The sequence below is a fragment of the Strix uralensis genome, chromosome 20 (assembly GCF_047716275.1).
Source record: "Strix uralensis isolate ZFMK-TIS-50842 chromosome 20, bStrUra1, whole genome shotgun sequence".
NCBI classification, from domain to species: domain Eukaryota; kingdom Metazoa; phylum Chordata; class Aves; order Strigiformes; family Strigidae; genus Strix; species Strix uralensis.
The window spans coordinates 10386183-10405191 of record NC_133991.1 but is presented as its reverse complement, the minus strand read 5'-3'; the positions used below and the strand labels follow the sequence as shown (position 1 = coordinate 10405191).

The 19009-nt window shown below is 44.9% G+C and overlaps 2 protein-coding genes across 5 annotated transcripts in view; both read right to left on the bottom strand.

Moving 5' to 3' along the window:
- The window catches only part of CLTC (clathrin heavy chain), a 33426-nt gene extending 32086 nt beyond the window's left edge, over window positions 1-1340 (bottom strand). Inside the window, exon 1 of one of the 2 annotated variants that reach the window (XM_074890241.1) lies at window positions 1008-1340. In XM_074890241.1, the coding sequence (XP_074746342.1) occupies window positions 1008-1049 (42 nt within the window). In that variant the 5' untranslated portion in view covers window positions 1050-1340. The remainder of the gene's footprint in view (window positions 1-1007) is intronic. The other variant, XM_074890242.1, reaches the window with a different exon arrangement.
- A 1507-nt stretch (window positions 1341-2847) lies between these two features.
- Window positions 2848-18283, bottom strand: DHX40 (DEAH-box helicase 40). 3 transcript variants are annotated; one of them, XM_074890243.1, is made up of 17 exons: window positions 18008-18283; window positions 17570-17715; window positions 17082-17201; window positions 15707-15937; window positions 15449-15515; window positions 14739-14870; window positions 13209-13308; window positions 12670-12756; window positions 11980-12162; window positions 11350-11430; window positions 10529-10686; window positions 8259-8373; window positions 7864-7972; window positions 7457-7551; window positions 6841-6910; window positions 6201-6429; window positions 2848-4343 (listed from the first exon to the last, which is right to left on the bottom strand). In XM_074890243.1, the coding sequence occupies exons 1-17, from the start codon at window positions 18144-18146 to the stop codon at window positions 4204-4206; spliced, it is 2202 nt and encodes a 733-aa protein (XP_074746344.1). In that variant the 5' UTR covers window positions 18147-18283; the 3' UTR covers window positions 2848-4203. The 3 variants fall into 3 exon arrangements, with proteins under 3 accessions (XP_074746344.1, XP_074746345.1, XP_074746346.1); XM_074890244.1 differs by having other exon boundaries at window positions 2848-4340; XM_074890245.1 differs by having other exon boundaries at window positions 18012-18283.
- Between the last annotated feature and the right edge of the window lie 726 nt (window positions 18284-19009).

Below are 19009 nucleotides of genomic sequence, written 5' to 3'. Positions count from 1 at the left end.
AGGTGCACACTTATTTGAGAAGGCAACCTTGCTTTCCTGCAGGACAGTCATTTTAAGATTTATTACTAGTGCCCTTAGAAGGCCACCTTAAAGTTAAAGCCACCCCTTGGAAATAATCTGTTAACATCCAGTTATGGTTTAATGATACCCAAAACCTCGAATTTGTCAGAGGCCAGGAGACACCAGACAGAAAGTGTAGACCTGGCACTTCTGTGCCTGCACTGCCACAGCTGTACTGCAGGGAAGCCCGCAGTAGCTGTCACATTTCACTGCAATATGTGTTTTTTCTTCACAGAATATGACATTACAAATCAGAACATCAATAAAATGATTTAATACATTCTTAGGATCACAGGGAGACTTAGTCTCATTTTACAAAAATAAGAATTAAGCAATACACGGAGAAAACTTGGCCTCCTCATTAATACACCGCCCTCCCTTGCAGCCCCCATGCTGAAGCGGGATTTCTCCCCAGCGCTGCCCTGGAGGAGACGGACTCTCTCCTCAGAAGCTGAAACCCTCCCCACTCTCCCCTCCCACCGCCCAGCAGGTGCTGGCGTGGGCCCGGCGCCAGCCTCGCCTACACCACCGGCACGAAACACGCTCCACCACCCGGCGCGGGGAAGGCAAGGTGGGCACCGGGGCCTGGACCTCGGCCCCTCGCCACCTCCTCAGGACATCGAGGAGCCCCGCGGCGCCCCAGCCCTTCCCCTCGCGTCCGGGCCCGCACGGAGGCAGCAGCGGGCACGCTGGAAGGTGCCCTTCGGGGCGGCACGGCGCGGCGGGAAGGCGCTGCCAGAGCCAGGCGCCGGTAAGGCCTGCGGGAGGGCGGCCACCCTGCCGCCGGAGGGGCCCGGGTCGCCCCACGGCCCTCACGGACAGGCCCGGGGGCCTCTCGCTCAGGCACCATCCCCGGGCAGCTCCTCCTCCTGAGGGAGCGGCCGGCCCGCCCGCCCCAGCGCCCCCGCTCCCCCGGCCCGGCCTCCCCCGGGCCCCTCCGCGCCCACCTGGAGGTGCTCCTGGAAGCGAATGGGCAGGATCTGGGCCATGGCGGCGGCGGCGGGCTGGGGCTCCAGTCCGAGGCCGGACCGGAGTCACACCTCAGCGGCGTCCGGGGAAGCGGGGCCGCAATGGCGGAACGGGCCAAGGAGCGGGGAAGAGCCGCGACGATCCGGAAGCTGCCCCCGCCGGCGGAAGGATACCGCCGCGGAAGGAAGAGGCCTGCCCTCACCTGCCGGGACCGGCCTTAACTGCGCCGGCCGGGCGGAAGGATCCCGGCGAGCGGCATGAATCACACGCCGCGGGACCAATGGGAGCGGCGGAGGGATCCGCCACCGGAAGGGACTATTTCGAACCTCATCACTCCGCCCTCCCCGGCCTCTTTTTTTTTTTTTTTTTTTTTTTTTGCCACATCATGCGACGGAGGTGAGGTGCGTCACTTCCCTTCCGCGCTCGCCGCTCCGGCGGGTCACGTGGAGGGGGCAGAGCAGCCGGGCAAGGTGACTCGCCCGGGGCCAGGGGGGCGGTTGCCGTGGAGACGGACGGGGACAGGCCCAGCCCCGGGCCCGGCCCTCCTCGATTTTTCGCCCCCCCTGAGCCCGGCAGGTCCTGGGGCCGCCGGTGAGGGCCCTGCCCTTCCCCCTCAGGCTCTGCCCACCGATTTTTCCCCATTTTAGCAGCCGTTCCGGGCGCCAGCCTTGATGATCTATTGCTGCGCTGCACTGAAGAGTACCTTAGGCGGTAGAGGAGATGGTTTTCCCAACAAATCCTGATTAAAAAAAAGAGGAGGTCGGGATGAACCATAAGCCGGTACCGACCTTCCTCCTTCACTGAAATCACGGGCTGTAAATGAACACCCCTCGAGCCAGCAGCCGTCCCTTGAAACTCCAGGGATGGTCCAAAAGACTCTTCCCATGAAACACTGTTAATAAGTACAGCAACATAGTGAAACTTCACGTTTCCTTCTATGTTTATTAACTGACAATGTAACTCCAGCCCCTAGAAACGGTTAACACAACTCTTTTTACCAGTGCTTCAGAGGGGCTGTGTGTGTTGTAACGCACAAGCAGCCCAGCAGACTAAACCCCTGCTTTTCTTATATCTTTCCTTGTTTTGCAATCCCAGGGTTATTTCCTCATACCATTTTTGCTTTGTATTAAATTCACAATTTCAAAACCTCTGAGCAGCCCTGGAACACAGGGGGAAAGAAACCCTCCCTTCTTGCTCCTAAGTAAAAAAATAAATAAGAAAGCAAAAAGTGGGCATTCTAGCTACTGATGTCAGACCTAGTGTGTGGGGCAGATGTCACTGGACTTGCAAGTGGCTGTGACATTGCAAATATGATATAAATCAAAGTAAACAGCAATAATTTGTGGGCTTTTGCAAAATTCAGACTATAGGTTTCATCAAGAAAAAGGGCTGGCTTCTCAAAGCAGAGTCTGAACAACAGTGTGAAAGAACAAAACCCTTTTCTATCTGAACCCAGGATAAAGGACCCAATGAAAGAGAAATCGTAAACATGCCACTTCCTACAAAGATTGATCACAACCAGTAATTGATTCACGCACTCTCTCAGGAACAAGAAGGCATCAATCTTGCTGCAGTGTCTGTGCTCTCGGAAGAGGGGCAGGCGGCAGCAATTCTCCCGCCGTTAGGAATTCTGCAACTGAAACTTGCAGGGCAGCTGCAGGCAGCGCTGCTCGCTCCTGCTATTGCCGTTGACAACTGGGGTGTTCCGAGTTAAACCTCTTACGGCCTCGCACGGTGGCACTTGGCCCCGCAGGGCAGTGTACGCCGCAGCCGGACTCACGCCGCCTTCGCGGGGTTTGGCAAGTACACGGACCAGCCTCAGGTTTTTCATTTTAATAGGTACAATCACAGAAAGAGGGACAATTATCACACCCAGTCCCTTCTTTATGAAGAAGAAAATTATCATTCCCCTGAAGAGAAGCCCAAGGTTTTTGAGAGCTTATGATGAGCTGCAGCCTGTGCAGTACAGAGGTGGAATGCGTAACATTTTACACCGAGTGCTAAGGCCTCCTTACAACATCACTTAACAGCGTTAGGTAGTTACCCGAAAAGCAACTGAAGGTGACACACGGTGTACACAACCGAGGCATGAAAAATGACAGTAGGTTCTTGCAATTTTTTGGAAATTGTCTTATACAAAACACGACATACCGAAAGTGAAAAACAGCAAAAAAGACAAGCTCCACACTAGGGCACTGGAACATTTTAGGATTATTAAGGTGACAGTATGGGATTACGTCTTTATTGAGAAGGAAACAAACTTTATGAAGACAAAGCATCACAGCTCTTTGCTCTATTATATACTTGAGTCAAGGAAAAAAAGATAGTATTTCCTTGTGTAGTCTCTCTACACGTTTGAAACGCTCATTCTCCAGACTGAAATCCATACATTTTAAAAATAACAGCCACCAAACTCAGAAAAACAGCCCACAAGGCAGCAGGCCTGCTGATGGACCGCAGGATGTAACCTGGCTGAGTACTAGATTGACTGCTGGGGGGTTTTTTTGCCAAATGGAAGACACACAGTGCTAAGTCATCCCTGACAAAATGATGCATTGCTAGCAGGAATGTGAAAACATTTACAAAATACTTTGCATACAAAGACATCTTCACCCAGAAACATCACTGTACATGGTACAGCACAACACAGAGTAGGAACAACACTGCAACAGAGAACACAGGCAGCGAACGTCCTTTTGAATTTAGATCCTGATGGTTCCATCATTAAAAGAGCACATTCTCCTGAGTAGTGCAGGAGCATGAAGACTGTATAGCCACAATCATACAAAGTAAAATGGATAAAAAGCAACAGTTCCACTCCTTTAAAAAACCACCTTTAAGAAAATTTTATTAATAATGGCACCGAGACCACTGAGACCTTTCTAAGCCAACTAAATGCCACAGAATTGGCACCACTGTCAGTATCGTGTCTTCATCCACATTTGAGGCCGCTAAATTGTTGCCAGTGACACGTAGCAACGAAATTCAGCTTGGTAACTTTTCCTTGCTGGATGCAGCAGAGGAAGATTGCGTTTGTATGCTTCGGCACTCAAACTTACCACAAAGCAGAAGTTTTCCTTCATTCCAGTTAGTCATTTTGCATTATGCAAACATACCCAGAACAACTGCATCAAACTGCCTTTCCTCACAGTGGGAGTAGAGCAGTCGTGACTATTACCCTATTTCTTTCACTGGGCCACTTAAACCCTGTGCTCTTTGCTGCTTTCTCTCCAGATAGCGAGCTCGGGCATCCAGTATTGATTGATCATCGTTCCTTCTCTCCATCTTCTTTGTAGAGTTGTCTGTGACTCCTTCTGGGGGGAAAAGAGAGAGAGAAATCTACTCTTCTGCATCAAAAAACCCCTCAGCATTACAATTTCTCCTGTTTGTAAAATATACAAAAACCCCCAACACAATCCCAAATGTTTTTCAAGTCCCAGTCAGCCATTTGAATGACTTCCAGAGAGGACAGACTGTACCACAGCGGGGAGGAAAAAAAAAAAAATTAAAAATCATGCCTTAACTCCCATGTCAATATTTGCAGCTGGGTTCATCTTGTCCCCAAATGTGTATCTTGCTTTTTATCATAACAGATACATCTTGTGTTCTATGCACCCATTTCTTCTCTAAATTACTCATCTCAAACTCAGGTTTAGGCAGGAGAGGGACAGCACTGGGAGCAGGAAAAAAAAAGCTTAGACTAAACTATAAATTTCCAGAGGTAGGAGGAAGAGGGAGGATAACATACAGATAAAGGACTGGGAAAAGTCAATACTCCAGATCAGACGCCATTACAAATGCACATTCCTCCACTGAGCTGAGACCTTGGGAGTGCTTCTCCCAGAAGGAAAGGAAAGCAGGAAACATTTTCAGTTTAAATAAAATTTAAAATAATAATAATAATAATGATAGGGGAAAAAAAAAAATCAAAGACACTGAGAGCTTAAGTATTGTGTGAATGAAGCAGCTACCGCAGCCTGTTCCCAGGGCTCTGGGGCTGGGCACCAGATTCTTTGATGAGGAAGGAGCTTTAATCAGCATTCACTATTCACTGGAATATTTGTAATTATTCTGTCTTGCAGTCAAGTAATAATTCAGCTCATGCTGCAGCCTTTCCTTCCACTGGGTACTAATTAAGCCTTTGTCAGCTATTCAGCCCCCTATTTTTATGAAGGTCCCAGAAATACAATATCTGTAAGGTCAATATTAATCTCAAATTAATTTACAATTGCCCAGTGAAGTCAAAAAGTTAAGGGGGACAAAGAGAACAAACCTCAGCTCCTTGGACTTCAGATAAATAGATGAGGCTCCTCTGCGTTATCCAATAATGCAAGTATCCTTTCCAGCAAATTTATAACCAAATCCAATTCATGTTTTCATAATCTAAAAAGGTTGTTTTATAAAATAATGGAGCACAGAAAGAGATGCTGGTCTAAACACAAGAGTCTACATTTTCCCCATTGTTGAGGAAACTGAAGAAAATCTATATTGCGAGTGCCTGTACTGTATACTAAATCAAGTTTTGGAAGGGTCAGCTCAGGAGTAAAGAGGCCCTTTGAATACTTGGCTGCTTTATGAAACCTGCTGACAGAAGAATTCAAAGAATGTCAGGCAGCCAGATCAGTTAGCAGGCACCAGTTTTAATTAAAACTGTCTATTTAAACATATGGCATTAAATTCATTGTCAGAATGAAACATTCACCAAAACGTGATTTTTTTCCCCTTGTCTTTTGTTTGGTGGGGTTTTTTGGGTTGGGTTGGTTTTTTCCTCCCCTGCCCCGTAGCTCTTAGGACTTCTCTCTCTCAGGACAGTATTATTTCGGGTATCTATGGCTAGATACCCTTTGCAAACTTAAATAATGGTCAGACTCAAAATGTTTTTATTCAACTCTGTGTTAAAATTCTGCTCCTGTCAGCTATAGTTAATCAAAAGAAGGGGGAAGCATGGCAAGACCCAGCAAGCAAACACCACTACACGCACGGCTGAGGCAGGAAAATAAGCATTACAGAACTGTAGTAAAACAAGGAAACAACTAGAGCTAAACATCAAATATGTTAAGCACATCCAGATTAACACCTACTATGTGTTCAGTGACATAGTATACACACGCAGGTCCACAACAACCAAGAAAACCACACACGCCATAGATACGGCCTAGTGACGTGCTTACCATACTGCCTTTTAAGATCCTCCTTATGTTTCCACTTGGTTATTTCCTCTTCAGTTACTTCCTCCCGTGCCACACTGCTCAGTTCATATGCATCGATTTGATGCAATCTGGGCAACAAGTCTTTGACCCACTCATAGCGAACAGGACACACTGTCCGGACATAGATTTTGGATGTCACTGTGACATCATGGAAGATGATCCACTCGAGGCTTGTCTCCTGGTTATATAGCTGAAAAATTTAAAAAAATATTTCAGAACTGGTAAAAAAAAATTTTTATTTCTAGAGCACCCTCCACTGGAGTATCTTCCAATGCTTCAGATGCAAGAATAATATAAAGCTGACAATACCTTACGTTTTTAGACAGGGAAACTAAGACATGATGACTTGCTTAAAATCACCCAGGAAATCCAAACAGCCAGAGAGAAAGCTCAGCCTATGTCACACGTGTTTTATAAGCCAAACATTTACCAAATTTGAAGAAACAAGGCTCTTCCCACTCTCAAAATGAACACTGCAACAGTGCTTCTCCCAGCCATAGGTTAGCACAAACCAAGCAGAAGAGGAAGACTTTACAGCGACCTGCCTCTTGCTCTTTTTATAGATCCTTTGCTACTTTATTAACAGACTTTGCTAACTTACTGTAGATGAAGGATGGATGTAGACTATGCTGCCATGTCCGTCCATTGTGCAGAATGTCCTGGCTGCAGATCTGAAAGGTTTGTGAAAAAAAAAATAAATATAATGAAACACACTTTGCTGTGATTAAACAGCAACGCTAAACTAAGCAAATCAGCAGCAGCATAGAAGAAAATATTCAAATATATAAGCAGAGGAAGATCCTTCCAGAACTAAACTGCAAAAAACACCAATGAGGAGTAAAATATTTACCACAGTAACACCACAGATAACACCACAATAATAAGCAGAGTTTGGGACTGAAGTCCTTGACAGCCATGATAACTGGACATTTCCAAGCCCTTTAGTTTAATATCTGCAACTACTCATCAGCTTGCAAGTTTATTTCACAGATAGAAAAACTACTATTCCAAGGAGGTAAGCAACTTCCCCAGGAATGTAATGAGTCAAAAGCAGAGCACCTATCAGGCTGCCAGCCCTGTGCAGAAACACCACCTCCAGCTACAACTGCTACTTTGAACAACATACAGCCCTACTATTCTGTTTCAGTAAGCAGCTACACCTTTAAAGAATATGCATAGTATCTTCTCCATCCAGTTCTCCAAACTTTATTACTTACCTCCTAGCTACATTGATAAAGTATCCTGCACAAAGACATCTTCTTAGTATTTCAGTTCTGGAGCCTTCAAATGTCTCTTTAGGGAAGTCTGGCAGCTATGTAAATTAAAAAAACCCCATGAATCAGCATCTTTCCTAAAGAAAAAGTGGCTATACCCCCTCCATCCCATGGATTTTAAAACTCTTGGTTTCTCATCCTATGGAAGCCATGAGGAGGAAAACCCTCCTTCTTGCTTGTTTCTGCTACCATACCTGTGAGTTACACAAGCTACAGCAAGGATGCTCTAATAAATATTGAAGTGGATTAATTTCTACTGGAGAAAGGCAGCAGCCATCTGGCAAAGGCTCAGTAGTTTAGTACATGTCTTAAATATAAACTCAATCATACAGAAAAATCGTATTTTTTACCTGTTTCAGTTTACTGATTATTTCCCGAAGCTGTTTTTCCACACTAAAAGCAGATTTTAAAGCTCTCCAATGGATCCAGTATTTCTGGCACCAAGCTGAAGGAGACTTGCTGAGAACAGAAATACTTGCATTATAAAGAAGCCCTTTGTAAGCTGCAGGCAGAAAGTTGCCTCTATTTTTTGTTATGGTCGTACAAAGAAGGCAACCTACACAGCCAGATACTTTGTTAGCTTAAATAATAGATGTCTTGATAGAGATTACAGATCACAATAAGGAATAAAACTGCAATTAGGTATGAGTACATACACGTGCATATATGCAATATATCTAAAACCAACAGCAGCTGGGAGTTACAAGTAATGCAAAACCACTTACTGTAAGGAACCATTTCATACCTTGCTTTGCACTGCTCAAAAATATTTAAGAGGGTTGCAAAGTCATTGCATCCTCCCACTTGTGAGGAAAGTTCCTGGTGTTGAAGCTCAGCCTCCTTTTGCTTCTGAGGATCACCTGAGGAAGTAAGTTGTATCTCACTTTAGTAAAGTCATTTTTATTTATTACTCCTACTTAATCTTCTGTTAGCATCTCTCCAGAGTGTGTTTGACAGCCTTGGCTCTTTACTGATGTTATTTTTAGATTTGTCTCTCCTCCACAGCTGCATTTACACTTCTTCCTCCCTCCACTACCGCTGAACAAGAACACGTAGATGCTATTGAATCTGTGATTAATCTCAGCAATCAGCACTAGAGATGAAGAATTCTAGTCTCTTAGAAAGAAAGGTTCTACATATTTCTCTCTCACAATCAATTCAGCTGCCAACATGGAAAGATAAAGGAAAAGCGACCTTAAACAAACAGTTCACAGGGATCAAGTGAAAGTTTTGCCCTGAGAGAAAAAACAAGACTGTAGAGACCACCTCATCACAGCACCATCTAATCTACTTAACTCAGCTTTTGTCCCCATACTCAAGTGCCACAGTAATGAAGGTCTTAAAATAATAAGAGTCTAGAACAAACACAATCTGCGAGTTTAGTGGGAATTCACCTTCACTAAATGCTAGGAATGTACTAGGCAAAAGCAACATTTCCAAAGTGTTATTTCAAGTTTTAAACACCCGAAGAATTTCTTCCCCAGCACAACCTATTCCCCTGAGAAGAGAGGGATACGGCTGCAAAGACCAAGGCACTGCATCGCTGCTGGACTGCAGACGATGTCAGAAGTTTGGGGGTATTAAAAGTAACACCGATGAAGTAAGGAGGCCTGTTCCTATACATACTGCACATGAGCAAGTGCCCTCAGGATGGGAGTCTCTGTGTTTGCGTCCTAATGTACTAGGCTGCTGGCGAGTTACGAACAGGCGTGCGTTAGCTAGCTGAGCAGATAACAAGAGCATATCGCCAGATGGAGGATGGGAAAGCCAACGCACGTTTGTGGGAATGGGAAAAACCCCAGAGCAGAATCCAGGCTATCAGTACTGTCAGCAGTGTCTTTAGCTGTTGCGCTAACGGGCACGGTTAATAGACTACAGAGATAACTGGACAAGAGCCAATGAGTGACTAGAAAGGACAAAGGTCTTCCACAAAGAGCGTGCTACATATAAAGACTATATGCAGCACAGCTGGGGGGGATGGGTCAGGGGCAGACTGGAGGGGAAAGGAGATAGGAAAGAGAATGTGGGAGACTGAGTTTAGCACTAGTAAGAGGCGCTAGCTTGGAACCACAGCAAAATTACTTTTTGTATTTAGAAAAACACTGGGAATGGAGGCAGTGACAAGCTGAGTTTCTCACAGTAACTTAAAAGGTCTATTTGGTTAAACACAGTTATTGAGCAGAAAAGCCAATCCAGAGGTGACCCCATTCGTTAAAAACAAATTAATCAGTCCCTGTTGTCTGTACTTAGACCAAGAGCAGAACATCTGCTGTGATGCATTTTGGTTTTCTGGTGTGGTATGTTTGTTGGGTTTTTTTTTTCCTTCTTCTCTCCCCTCCTGTAACAGTTTTCCCCCTTACGATCTCTCAGCAATCCACTCACTTACCCATATGTTGCTTTACAGCTCACAGTTCTGGGACAAATGCAACCCAATTCCATGCTATTTTGAAATCTTTGGAACAGCTGTTGTCCAATTCCTAGCGTGCAATGTTCCCTGACTCCAAGACTACAGAAAGTTGTAAAAGCAAACGGGCAAAGTGCCACTGTGTATTTGTCCTAGTCTTACCACTCTTCCCTACAGATCTGCTGCGATGTACTCTGGGAGACAAAGCATTGCACTTGAGGAATCTTTCTCACACTGCAATGTAAGGGTTTATTTAAAGCATTAGTTTAAGGTAAATACTTTTGTCTCTCACCAGTGTTGGGCGCAACTAAGGAGACCAGCTTGCTCCCTGGCAGGAGTATCCTTATGCTCAAGTAAAAGCTTGTGCTACCATTGTTCAAAATAGAGAATCCGTTCCCACTTTATAACCTTGAGATACACCTATAAGATACTGTGGCCTCACAAACTATTAGCACAGAAAACTACCAAGAGCAAAAAACCCTGCAGGGGGAAGCTGTAGAAAACGTCTCCAGGTGAAGCAGTGTGTGCTGCCTAACCACTGCCGGAGACGTCCCTGTCCAAGCAGAATTCCCCACCCACCTAAGGCTGCTTTGGGATAAGGGGCTTCCTACCTGGACGAATGAAGACATTTTCCACAGACAACATGGCTGCTATGGGGAGCAGCAGGTCTTCACAGTCAAGAGAAGCAGCTTTTATGACAGCACAGGTCAGGTTGGGAGGGAGGGGAAACTGCACCAGGAATTCACCCAGTCTTGTCACGTGGCCTCTCCTTATCCCAGGAAGAAGATTCAAATACCAGATTTAACAAAATTATGTTTAAATGTAAATTGGAACATGCACACACAATGTCACCCACCATATATTGATAAAGAGCATGACAGAAGCATTTCCCTCTGGACTGTTCTAACACTGCAGATAGGTGCTGGAGACATGAAGCAAGTGTCACTAGTAGATCAAGTTTGCTTATGCCTGCTTCATGGCAGGCAAAGGCAGCTTTTTAAGCATCAGATGCTTTTTTAAGTGTATTAGATTTTTTTTTTTTTCACAGAAGAATTCCTGGAAGTTTAGGATAAGATCTCACTTCCTGTCTTGACTTCTTGGATGGGCCTCACAGCTAATGCCTAAGCACCTTCATCACAGCAGTCTCGGATCTGCTATCAGGAACTACAGCACAGAGTTGAGGTAATTTGTCTGAGATCACTCAGGAAATCCAGGACAATGTGGAGAAATTAATCTGTATCTCTCAAGTCCTAAGCCATGCTCTAACCCTAATTTTACAGAGTATATTAAAAGCCAGTAGTTAACTTCCTGGTCTAATGAGGAAACAAATTCTACTGCTGGAGGAAGTCCTTTAGTCCACATGAACAACTCACACTAGTTAAACCATTAGATCTTAAATTCTTGTAGTGACTACACCCCTTTATTTTTTTACCTGTCAATAGCATTGCACTGGTAAAGTTCCTTGAGAGCTTCTAAAATATGTCTTTCTTCAGGGCAGTCCAAATATGGAAATCTACGGTAAAAAATGAAAAAAAAAATCTCACTGTTCAGACTCAGTATAGCTTTGTTAGTTTTCATATTTATTAAAATACTTTTGTAACCTTTCAATACAGGTTCTGACCAAAGTGCACATAAGCATCTTCAGTATATGGGTGTGTTACTACATATACAGCCTCAAGCTGAAGAATTACGATGACAAATCCCAGCATGGCACATGCAAAGATGAACTGTATGTTCTGCACATGTACGATCCTAAAATTAAACAGTTCCACAGAGATGAAGCTTTTGGGATATAAACATCGTTATTTTAAAAGCAACACTATTAACTATTTAATTTTGGAGAGGAGGAGCTAGTTTTGGCAGAACCTCAAACTGAACTTGAGCTCAAGATCCAATCTGGCATTAAAAACTGAGGAGAACAGCAGAAAAGCTGATTGTGTTGAAGTGTCACAGGTCGCCGGGGCCCTAATCCTGCCTCCTGCCAACAGGCTGTTGGTGCCTGTGCTGCCTTGCTGCTGCGACTCAGGCAGAAAATGATAATCCCCCCCTCCATGGAGGTTACCTTATGACATCATGCACAGAAAGGCACTTCAAGGTCAGGATCACTGATGTCAGACTGGTTCTCCTGATCTCTGGGACCGTGTGATCAGGCATGCACTGCTCCCAGAATTCTCTGCTATACAGCTGATAGCTTTTTCCAGATGATGTCCTGCCAGCCCGGCCAGCTCGTTGCCTTGCTTCACTCCTTCCAAAACAGAAAGGCAGGGGAAAAAAAACCCAACAAACTCTTGATCCCTTCTGTTATTATCCAAAGCAGCACACTGTAATTATGATAAATAATAGCAATTTCTATGCTTGTAGATAGAAGATATATTATACTGTGCAGCAACTGAGAAATCCAGCTATACAAAACCTAGCAGAACGAAGAAGCATTTCTGTGCAAAGGAAGATTTTTTTAAGCTTCTCTGAATCAGGCTGTTGTATTCAGCAAACACAAGATGACATGTGAGCCACAGTTCAGACTATACAGACAATGCATTGTCAATTCCTTCTTAATGCCTGTAACCTATACGAAATTATATGTCCTGAACCACTTTCTATTTAGCAGCAAACAAAACGGCTTTAAATTACAGAGCCTCAAAGCTGCCACCCCCTCCCCTTCCCCTCCCCCCCCCCCAAAGATCAACTGATAAATCAGTATTGTCAGAGCAACTCCCAGAAACACCAAGCACATGACCTTTTTAAAACTTACTTTGAAATGGGAACCACCTCCAGTATGTCCAAGCCAACTCGAGGGTTATGATTCAACTGCTTCACAAATCCACTATCTACTACGTATCTGAAAAAGATTCATAGTCTGTCAGAGAAGAAAACAACACAGGTCTCAGTAGACAGACAGGTAACTGCCACATGCATACCATCAAAGCAAGAACACATTTATCCTACAATCACTGCAAACAGGTAGTTGCACTTTGCTGGTCAGCTGCAGCCCTGCAATGCTTCGGTCTACAGGATGTTGCAGATAAGACCTCCCAGAACCCGAGGAGATCATGCTCATTTAATGGAGCGGAGGTTTGATTTCAAATTAGGGTCCAACAATATTAATCATCTGTAACGCTATATAATAGTATCAAGGGGTTTTTTATTCACTATGTACACAAAAAAAAGGCAACAGGTAATTACTGGGCAGAAGTAGTAGCAGAAGGAAGTCAGACGCATTCTTCCAAATCTAGTAGAACTTTCTGAATTATTCCCTCTGTTACAGCTTTTATGAAGGATAGGAAACAATACCTGACTCCTTCAATCGTCAGAGATGTTGCAGCAATGTTTGTGGATACCACACATTTTCTAATGCCTGTGGGAGCTGGCAAAAATATTCTTTTCTGTTGATCTAAAATGACAGGTAGCCAGTCAAGCACTCTGTTATGTTACAATGCTGATTTCAAACCACATTTCCAACACTGTGCAAACTTACTCAAACGCTTAGTGAAAGTCATCTGAATGAAATTAGAAAGTGAATCACATAACATTCTAAAATATAGATTCGATATTATTTTAGCAGATGCCAGAAATCAGAGAATATCTTTATTGTGTGCATATTCAAGAAGATTTTGAGATCAAGAAAGGCCAACTCTCCTGGATGTTTCCTAACCCAGAGCTAGGAAAAACAAGCAAGATGTCTGGTCTTAATATAGGATTCACAAAGGATTTGAAGTGTTTTAACAATCAGAGCAAGTGGAGGTGAAAGTAAAAAGATTCAGTTAAACCCCCCCGCCCCGTTTCCAGGAAATCTTTTAACACGTAACAAAGCAGCATATGAAGTTTCCATGAATTCACCTGGCTTTCCAAGGAACAAAAATGGGAGGTGGAAATTCAACTTTTCCCTGAAATTTTCTCACTTATTATACTTGAAAAATACAAAAATCTCTTTAAGGACAATTCTCTCTTGTGTATTTAAAAATATTCAAGCACAGTGGCCTCTGAGAAACTACCATAAAAGAAAAAAAAAATTTAAAAAAAAAATATATCACTCTCAGTCAGGAATCTAACACCCATCATGGAGTAAGGAAGAAGCTATACCTTTCTTTTATGTAACTTCTCATTTTGCTCTTTCAAGAAGGTAAAAATTTTGTTCCCTCTCTGCAGGTTGTTAGCAGATCTTTCCTCTCTGCAGCACTTCCAGATGGAAATTGCTGTCCTGCTCTTAGGAACACTTATTCAGCCTCACGGCATTCTGCATGCTGAACCCACACATTCAAACATTGTGCTCAAGTTCATCTGAAAATACAGCGTCTGTGTTCAGTAAAGGTCACAAGGCCTTTGTTTTTAACTCTTCAAAACTAACCGTGGTATTGCTGCCAAATAAAACAGACTGACTCATTCTGATAACCTGTACTTTTCTATTTGTGTAACACTGTACTACTTTTATCTTCCCTTACAGGTCTACTCTCATCACCACAAACCTACCGGCAATCTATTTTCCATATAAAATAGAATGTGAGGGCCTAAATAAGACATCTGAACTTTCAGTTACACAATATCCCCTCTTCCTAAGCTTGAGACCTTGATGCCATGTGAAGCCATTTCCTGTGCATACGAATTTTAACTGGAGGCTTCTCTGCAAGTACAGAGAAGGCTGAAGTTTGTTTAGTTTATGGACACCACAAAAACCCCACAGTGCTACAGTACTGTAACAAGCGGGTTAATGAATGACATTTTTTCCAATCACGACAGAAATATCTGATTAGGATACTATTTGTAACAACTCTTGCAGTTAACATTTATGTGAATTAAGTTCCATATGACATTATATGCTCTTACCTGTTGACATTGACCCATACAATGGTAAGATAAGCAGGCCTTCAACAGACTGATCATGTACTTCATACCGGTAATCAATAGATTCTGCTTTCTTGAAAAGCAAGTCACAAGCTCTTTCTATTTCAATTTGACCTAAAAAACATACAAGAGCATTTAAGCAATGTATAACCTATGTAGCTACAACTCTGCCTTCCTAGTTTGTGACATCTTTAAACAAGATTGTTTTGCCAATATAAGAGAGTCATCGACACCATTATGAGAAGGGAGTAATACTTATGACAGTCAGTTTAGGAGGTGACATCCAGTCTTTCCACAATGCCTCTCACTAAGCTTTTCCTTAAAAGATGACTGCATGAATGCCTGGCCCATACACTGATGTAGAGTTTTGCAGCTAAAGAAACGCTCCCTTCCTGAATTAACAACAAAATAAACCACGTAGACAATACAGAGTAAATTTGGCACAGGAAGAAAAGAGCACATGCATATTTTTAAGTTAATGTATTTCCTGTCTGATCTCATAGGCATGGATATACCTAAACATGCTCTGAAAACTATTACTTCACATCACTATGTGCATCAATCTGCAACTTTCCCTTCTCTACTTGCTGCTCTGGGTCAAACTAGACAGTCATTGGAAGGATGTACTGTTTTGCTGGCAATGCCATGCTTCACCTGGAATAACCATCAGTTGTTGAAAGAAAAATTCGCACCTGTCAGGAAAACCAAGATGTCGCCTTCTGGTTCATTTAAGTGGATATCCAGTGTCACTTTTACAGCCTGAAACAAACAACAAACAACCCAGTAACAGCTGGAATCTCACTCTTTCTAAAACTCATAGTACTAATTCTTCCCTATATTCTACAGAGATGCTAAGAACGCAACAATACAGCAGCTATTTCTTGTGGTCTTTCACAGATGATAATCGTACCAAGAACAGAAAACACAACACAAAGAAAAACAGGCCAGACCTCTGTAACGTAGGCAGAGCTGCCTATGTCCCTTGGGCTGAGCAGGTTGCAGAATATCTCCTTGACAGGATAACTTCTTCCTGGAATATGCAGCACTGAACAGTGTCCAAAGAACTCTGACAGCTTGTCTACCTCCAGGGTCGCTGACATCACCACCACTTTCATGGCCGTCTTCCTGTTTGGTGGTTTCTTCTGTAGAAATAGTTTCTTCAGCAAACCAAATAGAATATCCTAACAGAAAAACAGAAGCAACTTACATTAGTACTCCAGCTTTCTTAGAGGTCCCTGACAAACTTGGAAGGGACTGATTTTATTCCACTGACATAGCGAAGACAAAAAATCACACCTTCAGGGCCTAAGCACTCAGAAGAATACATACACTTACCCTGGTCATCTTGTAAGCGTGCTAATTGGTTTCTATAACTTAATTATTTTTCTATCAGCTCATCTCACAGCCTATAAACAGAATCAGTGTAACTTAAAATCCTTTGGTTTTCATTTTTATCCTCTCGTGGTCATTTGCAAGCAGCTACCTCAGACGCACCTTAGGAAGTCATCACTTTTGTCCAGCGTACGTTAATGGACTGAGTGTGCACCCTCCTTTGTTGTACTATATGTTGTTACAACTTCAGCAAGTTTATTCTACTCTGCAGTGCTCTGGATTAAAAATCTGCTCCTTTTAGTTATACAGATGGGATAGACCGGTAACTTCTTACATCACCCTAGCTCAATTACTTGCAATACCCTCAGATGCTTGAGGGCAGAATTGGGATTCAGAAGTCCTTTTCCCCAGCTGGGCTGGTATGTTGTTTGACACACAACACAATCTCTTGAGGACTGAGTGACTTGAGTCTCACTTTGCTCACCACAGAAGGGTCAGAGTGACATCTGATAGCTTTTGGTACTTAGGTCAGTCTAGACACTTCCATGATCCCAAAAGCCGTAATCTCTTTGCACAGTCACATACACACTCTAAGAAACATTAGGCCTGTGAATGAGAGAGATGTTTCAGGGCTTTGTTTGTTTCTGCATGTTTTTTTAAAATTAGGATTGTAGAAAGTTTGTGTTCACTGTGCTGGCTTCAAACTCCTGGAAATTTTGGGAATCCAACAGCTGGCCAAGTTTGAACTGCTTTCAAATAGAACAACAGCTACAATTCCAACAGGATTACAGACCTCATCTTATTTTCAGATTATACAGCACGTAAGAAACGAAGCAGCAATTCTATGGTCTTAAGACAACAAAAGGATAAAGTGCATGCATGGAAAGACAGTAAAAATCCCTGGGGATTATGCAGAAGTGAAAAAAAGGAATAAGTAGACCTCAGTAAAGGAGAAATAGTGACCCAAAAGGACAAATATAAGGCAACACTCACAGTGCTGAGGCTCCGCTCATGAGCTTCATCCAAAATGATGATGCTGTACTTGCTGAGAAGGGGGTCTGCCAATATTTGCCTCAATAAGCAGCCATCGGTCATATACTTGATGGCAGTATCCTGAAAGGTTTAATTAGACATTCAGCTATTATCCCAGAAGTAAAGTAAACACTTCTACACAGATCAAATATTTGTCCAGAACACACACTGAGATTACATCACAGGTGCCTGGCAATGTTTCACTTGTAGGCCATTGAAAAAATTTCATCAAAGGAGTTACATGATACATACAACTGCAGCTTCACCACAGCTGGGACAGAGGCCTTCTCAAGGCTCTAACACCTTCTGCCTGCCAAGCCCCAGGAGAGGTGACAGGGCTGTGCCACTCCACGGAGAGGCCCACAAGCAAAAAACTGAGCCGCAGCCCGCTGACCCCACCACACCCTGCCACAACAACACCTGCAGGAACACAGTCCTCGGAGCCCTACCTCGGTGGTGCAGTCATCAAAGCGGACCTGGTACCCAACGACACTCCCCAGCAAACAGCCCATCTCCTCAGCCACCCGCTGCGCCACTGAGATGGTGGCAACGCGCCGGGGCTGGGTGACACCAATGGCCCCATGCTTGGCGAGGCCTAGGGGAGAGAGAGAGAGAACAGGGACGCTGAGCTGTGCTGCTCGGGGTCAGTTTATATACAGGTACTTACGTAACGTATATACAGCCATAGTTTTTTAGTTGAAAAGGTTTAATCACGCCACCTCCTCTCACCACACGCGCATCGGCACAGCACAGCGCGACGCTGGGTCCCCCCTGAGGGGACAGGACTATCCGCGTTCACCTGTGCTTATTCCCCACGTTTTGGGGGCCGAGGCCGCAGAGCGGAGGGGGCTCTCAGGGGTTGGTTCCCCCCCCTCCCCGGCCGTTACCTGCCTCGAAGAGGTACTTGGGCAGCTGCGTGCTTTTGCCGCTGCCCGTCTCGCCGGTGACGATGAGGAAGGGCCGCTCCCTCACGGCCTCCACCAGGGCCCGGCGGGACCGGCGGATGGGCAGGGCGGCGCCTTCCATGGCGGCTAGGGAGGCGGCGGCCGAGCGTCACCGCCCCGGGAATCCCGGCGGGGCCCAGGGACGCCCAGGGACCCCCAGGAAGCCCCTGTCACCCCCCTGACGTGACCTACGCGGAAGCGGCGCCGGCGCGCGCACTGATGACGCAAGCCGCTGTTTACGCACGCCTGGGGGCATGCGCGAGCCTCCACGCCCCGCCCCCTCCCTAAGCCCCGCCCCCAAACCCCCCTTCCCCCCCCCCCCCCCGCGCAGGCCCCGCCCCCGCCTTCCCCTCAGCCCTCTGCCCCAAACCGCAGCCTGCCCCCTGCTTACCCAAAACCGTTATTTTTTTTGCCAAGTCTGCTGCAGTTTTTCACAGCGGCACTTCTTCCTTCCTGAGGGATGTTGCCAGCATAGGGAAACCCAGCGGCACCTCTCTTTGTGCCGCCCCGGGGCTCCCTCTGGCCGGCCCAGGCGCCTCAGCCCCTCCAGGCCTGGCACAGGTGAACTGGGGCGTCAGATCAGAGCGCTCGTGGGGGATGTAACCAGTGGCTCTCAACAGGTTAAATAGCCCCTCATCGTTGACACAGCGTATGGAACAGACGCGATGGGGGGAAAACAGCTTTGTAAAATCAAAAATCTCTGTGATTTGCCATGCTGAGGATGCTCGGACCTGCCGCCGGAGGCCTGACCAGAGGCCCCAGCTTTCTGGCAACGTCTGTGAATTCACGTAAGACCTGAAGGTGGCAAGCGATGTACACTTAACATGAAACCAGCCTGCAATCCAGGTTCCCAACTTGTGCCTAATGGCTGCAACTAAATCCCCTTTTCTGCTAAAGCACAATTTTTGCATTGTGCTTTGTACGTCATAACATTTTGTTTCCCTT

What these genes read in the sequence shown, in the direction of transcription:
- DHX40 (XM_074890243.1), bottom strand. Translation starts at nt 18,146, where the DNA reads ATGGAAGGCGCCGCCCTGCCCATCCGCCGGTCCCGCCGGGCCCTGGTG. An exon ending in CAAGTACCTCTTCGAGGCAG is followed by an intron (nt 17,716 to 18,007) that starts GTAACGGCCGGG and finishes TCTCTCCCCTAG; the next exon opens with GCCTCGCCAAGCATGGGGCC. An exon ending in GAGGTGGTTCCCATTTCAAA is followed by an intron (nt 12,163 to 12,669) that starts GTAAGTTTTAAA and finishes CTGTTTTGGAAG; the next exon opens with GAGTGAAGCAAGGCAACGAG.